This window comes from Triticum urartu, chromosome 4 (assembly GCF_003073215.2).
Source record: "Triticum urartu cultivar G1812 chromosome 4, Tu2.1, whole genome shotgun sequence".
In the NCBI taxonomy this organism is placed as follows: Eukaryota; Viridiplantae; Streptophyta; class Magnoliopsida; order Poales; family Poaceae; genus Triticum; species Triticum urartu.
Window position 1 is genome coordinate 9136807 of NC_053025.1, and position 8243 is coordinate 9145049.

General features: G+C 54.2%; 1 protein-coding gene across 1 annotated transcript; it reads right to left on the reverse strand.

Annotated features, from left to right (window-relative positions):
- Positions 1-1777: 1777 nt before the first annotated feature.
- On the reverse strand, positions 1778-4241 carry LOC125553383 (63 kDa globulin-like protein). Its single transcript, XM_048717174.1, has 5 exons — positions 3590-4241; positions 3321-3496; positions 3163-3225; positions 2746-3054; positions 1778-2631 (listed from the first exon to the last, which is right to left on the reverse strand). The coding sequence occupies exons 1-5, from the start codon at positions 4185-4187 to the stop codon at positions 2005-2007; spliced, it is 1773 nt and encodes a 590-aa protein (XP_048573131.1). The 5' UTR covers positions 4188-4241; the 3' UTR covers positions 1778-2004.
- Between the last annotated feature and the right edge of the window lie 4002 nt (positions 4242-8243).

Sequence of the window (8243 nt, forward strand, 5' to 3'; positions counted from 1 at the left end):
TTGATGCAATAGTGCTATGCCCACCCATGCTTTTTTCATATGATTGTAAAATTTGAATCTACTTTATCTTTTGAGCCCAAAGTCCCATTTTACTATCTGTTTGCATATTTGTGTTCCTTGCGGCGAGGGCTATCAAGCAAGGCCTTTCTTGAATATATTTTGGCAAGTTTTCAAATTTGAATTCTAAAACATGGTGAAACTCTATGAAACAAATCTCAAAGTATATGACCTTATCACCAATCCACCATTCTACAAATATTTCATTCTCCGGCATCGGCTGCTTCCGACGGCGATGCCGCTGTAGGTCCTCGCCGCCGTCGCAACTCTTCTGCTAGCTATGTGGTGGAACCGTTGGCACTCCACCCTCATTTCCCGTCTCTTTCTATCGTCTCTAACCACCGCACAACGTTCCCTACGTGGGGAGGAGCAACAATATCTGCTTCAACTCTTTGGAGGGTAAATTGCATGGATTTCATTCACAAAGAAAATATTGCATGGATTTTAAGTCAATTTTTGTGGCTGTGGATCAATCAACCAAACAATTTGGGAGAAAAAATTCAGCTCAGAATCTGTATGAGTGTGGTTGTGTTTGTGTGACCCTTGCGTGAGGAACAGCAGGGACGCCAAGGAGGGTTGCCATGGACGCAACAAGCAGAGGAGCCGACGGGCCTCTGAGGAATGCTGTCGCGGACGGCGGCGGAGAGTAGCGGGGAGGGAGCGCCCAGTGCTTCCACAAGCAGGAGAGTTGCGACAGCGTCGATGACGAACGGACGGAGCACTCATAATTAGAAGAGTGTGGCGCTAGAGAAAAAGGACAAGGGGATTTGCATCTAATTGCTTTGAGATTCGTTTTGTCACGTGTCAGCCGCTGGAGAAGGTCTCACGACCGGAGGCGTGCGACCCGGGTCATATAGGAATTTTTTTCGTGCCATCGATAACAGCCGAAATTCTTCGTGCCGTTGAAATCTTGAATAGATCTGAATCAGCAGAAGTTACTTTAACCCCACCGTCGTAAAAAGAAAGGCAGAAATCGACAAACTCAAGGAGGATGGGAACCAAAGACAAATTCCCTTGGCCACTTCGCAAATTTTTAAGAGCTGTGTGACATAAGTACTCATCTTTATAAGTTTTTTTTGGAAGAAAAAATGAGTTTTATTTCATGTTAATAGGTTTACAGTCTGCTAATACAAAATGACTAATAAAAGGCAGAGCATGAACTCATCTCTCATAAGTTGTTGTATGACTAATTGGGAAATGACTAGGGACCAGTCGACTAAATTTGTTTTTGTTTCCTGTTGTTGCATGCAAAGGAATGGCCGGATCTAGATCTTCTTCTTCTATCTCTGAAAATACTGTTCATCCTCTTCCTCTCTCATCTCGATCTGAACCACCCACAACCACATCCGCCCACGGCCAAGTCCACACCTCCCTTCCCTCGACCTCCTTCAACCGTCACTTGCCGTCGCCCCGACCATCTCTCTAGACCCGTCCGCGTTCATTTTTTTTCTCTCCGACGGATCCCCATCATCGCCTACACCTTGAACCTAAGATAGGTAATGGGGTGAAGCCGGTGAGCCCCTTGCTTCTCTTCGGCGAGGCCTTCTCTCCGACGAGGCCCCTCCTTCTTCTTCATTCATTCAAAATTGACTGGACTGAATTTGAACTTTTATTCAAAATTGAATGACCCAAATTCAGCTGACTGACAGGTAGCTAAACTGGACTAATTGTTGTGTGGCTAATGGTACACGTTATCTCTTTCTTGGCCACGAGGAAAATGTACTGAAAAAGAGGCGCAACGCCCTTGTGTTTATTTATGTATTGACATGGGCATGCCTTGGCAGTAGTAGGTAGGTTGGCAAACTTACATCATCGTACTGAGCCCGTGCCACGACTTATTTATGCTACTCCCGCGTACTGACAAACTTACACACACATACAAGTTCAGCTCTCAAATGGCACGGGCTCCAGCTCACACATTCACTTAACAACAGCGGCCTTGCCGCCTCAGAGCGCGCCGGTCGCCATCCTCAGGAAGGCCCCCACGGCGTCGTCGCCGCGCCCGCGGTCACCACGACGGCGGTCCCCGCGCTCCTGCTCCTGCTGCTCGGGTCCGGCGACGAAGCCCTCGTCCTGCTGATCCTTGGCGCGGAACACCTCCTGCACCTCCCTCGCGGGCCTGCCGAAGGTGAGCTCCTGGGCGGGGTCGTCCAGCTTGGCGATCACGTTGTTCCTCCCGGCGAGCCACACCCGCTCGTTCCTCTCGGCGTTGATCTCGAAGCACACCACCTGGAGGTTGCTGCTGCCGCGGGACGAGGCGATCTCCACCACCGGGTGGCCGGGGGGCACCACGAACGCCGAGCCGCGCGACACCCGCGCGCGGACCGTCTCGTACCTCTGCTGATCCTGCTGCTCCTCAGACTCGGACTCGGAGCCGGAGCCGGACCCGCGTCGGCGTTGCTGCCGCCGGTCGTCCTCCTCTTCCTCGCCCCACCTGCCCTTGCCGTGCTCTTGCTCGCGGCGCTCGCTGTCGCGGCCGAGGTGCGGGCACACGATCTCCACCTCGCCCTCGCCTTCCAGCACGACGGCGAGCTTGAACGACTGGGTGTTCAGGTAGGGCGCGGTCATAGAACCCTGCAGATCGACACATGCATGCGTGTAAGCAACAGTTGAGTGACAAATCAAGATATCAAGTGCCATCGCCGGTCGACGAGACGAGGAGCCTAATTATTAAGCGTGGTGACGTACCGGCGTGATGTTGGCCACGGCGACGCGGACGTCGTGTTGGGCGAGGGCGTGGAAGCTACGGGCGTCGGCCTCGTAGAGGCGGCCATGGCGGTTGGCGATCTTGGGGCGCTGCTCCAGGAGGTTGTAGGTGTCGCGCGAGTCGCCGCGGAACGGGGGGAGAGGCCAGTGGTGGCCCTGCCCGCTCTCGGACGCCTCGCGACGCAGCTCGCGGAGCTGCTCCTCTGACGCGCGGACGATGGAGATGGACTTCTCCTCCTCCTCCTTGCCTTGGCGGCTGCCCAAGAGACTACCCAGCCGCTCATCCGAGGTCTGCACGTTCACGTCCATGTCCATGGATGTAATTGTGTAAATGGATTGGGTGAAGAAACAAGAGAAATTTATCTATTAATTCGTGCATGCATGTAAGTTGGTACGTACCTTTAACGCCGCTCTGAGCACGCGTTTGCTCAAACTAGCGAGGAGAGGCTTGGCCGAGAAATACTGCATGGGGTATCCACGTGTCAGTCAGCCAGTCAGTGCGTTGTCGGCCAGGATATCTACATGGGGGATTCGAGCGGCATCAACTTCTTAATTACCTGGAACTTGCCGGGCAGGGAGATGGTGTGGAGAATCTTGGCGATGACCAGCTTCCTCCGGCCGTCGGTGTTGGCCAGGTGCATGATGGACCCCGCCGGCGCCACGATCACATCGCCTTGCCTGACGGTGTAGGACCGCTTCTCGCCGTTCTCGATCACCGTCAGCACCCCCTCGCCTGCATGCATGCATGCGCACGTTAATTATCATCGATCGGCACTCTGGCAGATGCATGCTGCATGCAACCGTGCGTGTACAAGATGGACAGTACCTTGAGCGACGTAGCCGACGCCGTCTGCGTCCGTGAGTCCCGGCACGACGAACGCGCGCGGGTTCACCTCCATGATGGCGACACGGTAGTTCCTGATGCCCCGGAGGAGCCTGGACACTTCGTCGAACGGGCGAAGGGCCTTGACGAACCCGTGGTCGCTCCGGATGATGCGGCGGAAGCTGCGCGGGCCGAACACGTACGGCCGGCGGCCATCCCCGTGCTCCTCATCACGCTCTCCCTCGCCGCGCCGCCCACGTCCACGGCCCTGCTCCTCCTCACGCTCTCCCTGGCCGTGCCGCCCACGGCCACGGCCCTGCTCCTCCTCACGCTCTCCCTCGCCGTGCCGGCCACGGCCACGGCCGTGCTCCTCCTGCTCGTGCCTTCCGTGCTGCTGCTGGTCGTCCCGGCACTCCTGCACGCACCGGGCATGAGAGTACCGCGGCCGGTCCTGCTGGCACCGCTGCACGCACTGCTGCAGCGAGCGCCCACCGCGCCTGTCCTCCTCCTCGTCATGGGAGGCCGAAACAGCCGCGGCGAAGAGAAGGCTTGTGCCCAGGAGGAAGAGGAGAGGGATGGTTACTCTGGCTCTGGTCGCCATTGTTAAACTATCTCTGTGTCACTGGCTCTGTGTGTGGCTGTGCTGGGAACTGGAGGTTGAGGCACCGTATTTGTAGCGCGCGCGGCGCTGTACGTGGCGCCGTGGCGCGGCTACGTGGAGGAGAGCTGCGTGCCAGCGAGGAGGCGGGACGCCACGTCGCGCGGCCGTGCTTATCGCGCCACCGGCGAGGTGCGGGCCAGCTTAGGCGTCGCTTGTCGGGGCGTGCTCTTGCTCGCGGCGGGCGGCGCCGAGCGACGGAGCTGCTTGAGTGGATTGCGGTGCGGTGCTTCGTACAGAGCACCTAGACGCTCTACGGACAACCCGACGAGAGCGTCCCGTGACTCCAGTAAGAGACGTACCCACTGCCTACCCGGCCTCTAAACAGAGCCTCCCCACGAGAAACTTTTATGTAAAAGAAAAAAACATTTCTTCTACACTTTATTAAAAAAGAGACCAACCAAAGGGTTAATCTTCATTAGCCTTTTTTCCTAAGAAAACTCCGCGAACACCTTGCGTCGAAGCCGAGGCATGAACTCGGGTTGGCTGCAGCTAGCCCCCTTCTTCTTCTTCTTGGCTTTTGAAGTGATAGTTTCCTTCTAATCTAAATCATTACTCTAGGTGCTTGGATCTCAACGTTTAAATACATTCCTATTGACGTCACTCTAGTATCTTCCCGCAAAAAAGGTTTAGTTAAATAGTCATTTTAAGAAGCATTCTTTTTTTTGTTTAACAAACTAGGGCGTCAGTGGCACCAAATTTTCATTCGGCTGAACTGCACCAGGCAGCTAAAAGTACAAAGTGTTAAACATGATGCATGTCACGTCAGGTGATCTAACCAGGAGGTATTCGCATAGTATAGATAGAGATAGATTCGGTTGTTAAGCAGTTCAAATATCTCACAATTGTAACTATCCCTATCTCCTCTTTCCCAAGTAAACTCTTCTGGAAAATCTTTCTGTAATGATCGTAGGGTGGTCGCGCCCCCTCCTATATAACATGAACCACGTCTCTTGAGAAAGGTAAGACGTTTTCCGCTATCGCACATGGTAGTCAGAGCCTTCCTTTTCCCATCTGAAGCTTCTGTCGAATCCATCTAGCCTAGCCATGTCTTCCTCCTCCTCCGGTGCCTTCTCTCCCAAACTCAATAGCCAGGTCACAGAGAAGTTGTCTCGCACGAACTATGTGCTATGGCGCATGCAGATCACACCTCAACTGCGTGGCGCCGGGGTCTACGGCTACGTCGACGGCACCACACCGGAGCCTGCAAAGCTCCTGATCACCACCAAAGTGGACAAGGAGACTTCATCGTCCAACCCTCTCCACCCTATATGGGTCCGGGAGGATCAGCAGGTCCTTGGCTTCCTGCTGGCCAACCTCACAAAGGAGGTCTTGGTCACGGTGACCACGGTCACCACGGCGAGCGCGCTCTGGACAATGCTTGCTGCCATGTTCTCGTCACACTCGACGAGCCGCATCAACAACATCCCCACCTCCCTCATCAACGCACAGAAGGGTAATCTCTCGGTTGCTTCTTACTTTGCTGCTATGCGGGGGTATGCAGATGAGCTCGCCGCGGCGGGCAAGGCTATCCAGGATGATGAGCTTGTCTCCTACATCATCCATGGGTTAGATGCGGATTACCAACCTCTCGTGTCTGCCCTCGACGCTCGTATCACCCTCGTCACGCTCGACGAGCTCTTCGCCATGCTCTCCAACTTCGACCAACGCATGGCCCAGTACCATGGGTCCGGCGGCGGCGGCTTCAAGTCTTCAGCCAACATGGCGTCTCGTGGACGGGGCGGCGGCTCCCGTTCAGGCGGCACTCCCCGCAACAAGGGGCGATCTGGCAGCGGCGGCGGCAGCGGCCGCGGCTCCTCTCATCAGCGCGCGGGCGGCAGTGGCCGTCGTCGCGGTCGTGGCGGCGGCAAAAGGACGCGTCCCGACACTCCAAGGTGCCAGATCTGTGGGAAACCTGGCCACACAGCAAAAGATTGTTCGTACATGTATGAGGATGATGATGATGACTCCCAAGATGATGACAAGGTTGCTGCGGCTGCTGATGGGTCCTATGTGTCGGGGATCGTAGTAGAAATTTAAAATTTTCTACGCATCACCAAGATCAATCTATGGAGTAATCTAGCAACGAGGGGAAGGAGAGTGCATCTACATACCCTTGTAGATCGCTGAGCGGAAGCGTTCAAGTGAACGGGGTTGATGGAGTCGTAGTCGTCGTGATCCAAATCACCGATGATCCTAGCGCCGAACGGACGGCACCTCCGCGTTCAACACACGTACGGTTGGGAGACGTCTCCTCCTTCTTGATCCAGCAAGGTGAGAGGAGAAGTTGAGGGAAAACTCTGACAGCACGACGGCGTGGTGGTGATGGAGCTCGTGGTTCTCCGGCAGGGCTTCGCCAAGCACTACGGAGGAGGATGAGGTGTTGGAGGAGGAAGAGGGCTGCGCCAGGGGAAGGGTGCGGCTGCCCTCTCTCTCCCTCACTATATATATGGGGAAGGGAGGAGGGGGAGGCGCCCTAGGGTTCCCTAGGGGAGGGGCGGCGGCCACAGGGGAAACCCTAGATGGGTTTGGGCGCCCCCACCCCCTAGGAAACTTGCCCCCCAAGCCGGGAGGGGCGGCTGCCCTAGGGATGGCGCCCCCACCTCTCCTGGTTACGTGAGATGGGGTGGGAGGGGCGCTCAGCCCCTTAGTGGGCTGATGTGCCCTCTCCTCTTGGCCCATAAGGCCCCCCAACGCTTGCCGAGGCCTCCGAAACCCCTTTCGGACACACTGGTCATCACCTGGTACCCCCGGAACAATCCAGACTCCAATACCCTTCGTCCAATATACCGATCTTCACCTCCGGACCATTTCGGAGCTCCTCGTCATGTCCGGGATCTCATCCGGGACTCCGAACAACCTTCGGTAACCACATACTATTTCCCATAACAACTCTAGCGTCACCGAACCTTAAGTGTGTAGACCCTACGGGTTCGGGAACCATGCAGACATGACCGAGACAACTCTACGGCCAATAACCAACAGCGGGATCTGGATACCCATGTTGGCTCCCACATGTTCCACGATGATCTCATCGGATGAACCACGATGTCGAGGATTCAATCAATCCCGTATACAATTCCCTTTGTGCAGCGGTATTGTACTTGCCCGAGATTCGATCGTCGGTATCCGATACCTTGTTCAATCTCATTACCGGCAAGTCTCTTTACTCGTTCCGTAACACATCATCCCGTGATCAACTCCTTGGTCACATTGTGCACATTATGATGATGTCCTACCGAGTGGGCCCAGAGATACCTCTCCGTTACACGGAGTGACAAATCCCAGTCTCGATTCGTGCCAACCCAACAGACACTTTCGGAGACACCTGTAGTGTACCTTTATAGCCACCTAGTTACGTTGTGACATTTGGCACACCCAAAGCACTCCTACGGTATCCGGGAGTTGCACAATCTCATGGTCTAAGGAAATGATACTTGACATTAGAAAAGCTTTAGCAAACGAACTACACGATCTTGTGCTAGGCTTAGGATTGGGTCTTGTCCATCACATCATTCTCCTAATGATGTGATCCCGTTATCAATGACATCCAATGTCCATGGTCAGGAAACTGTAACCATCTTATTGATCAACGAGCTAGTCAACTAGAGGCTTACTAGGGACATGGTGTTGTCTATGTATCCACACATGTATCTGAGTTTCCTATCAATACAATTCTAGCATGGATAATAAACGATTATCATGAACAAGGAAATATAATAATAACCAATTTATTATTGCCTCTAGGGCATATTTCCAACACTATGGCGTTGATACAAATTGGTACGTCGATAGTGGGGTCACAAACCACATCACCAATGAGCTCGAGAAGGTAACCATGAAGGAGAAATACCGCGGCGAGGATCAAATCCATACTGCTAGCAGAGAAGGTATAAGTATACGTCACTTTGGTCACTCAATATTTCGTACCCCTAGACGTAAACTTCATCTTAAGAAAATTTTGCATGTCCCTAGTGCACATAAAAATCTTCTTTCTGT

Bases quoted from the DNA above. Each gene is read 5' to 3' on its own strand.
- LOC125553383 (XM_048717174.1), bottom strand. From the start codon at position 4,187: ATGGCGACCAGAGCCAGAGTAACCATCCCTCTCCTCTTCCTCCTGGGC. The intron at 3,226-3,320 runs GTAATTAAGAAG...TACCCCATGCAG, and splicing joins CCCTGCCCGGCAAGTTCCAG to TATTTCTCGGCCAAGCCTCT. The intron at 2,632-2,745 runs GTACGTCACCAC...GTCGATCTGCAG, and splicing joins CCGTGGCCAACATCACGCCG to GGTTCTATGACCGCGCCCTA.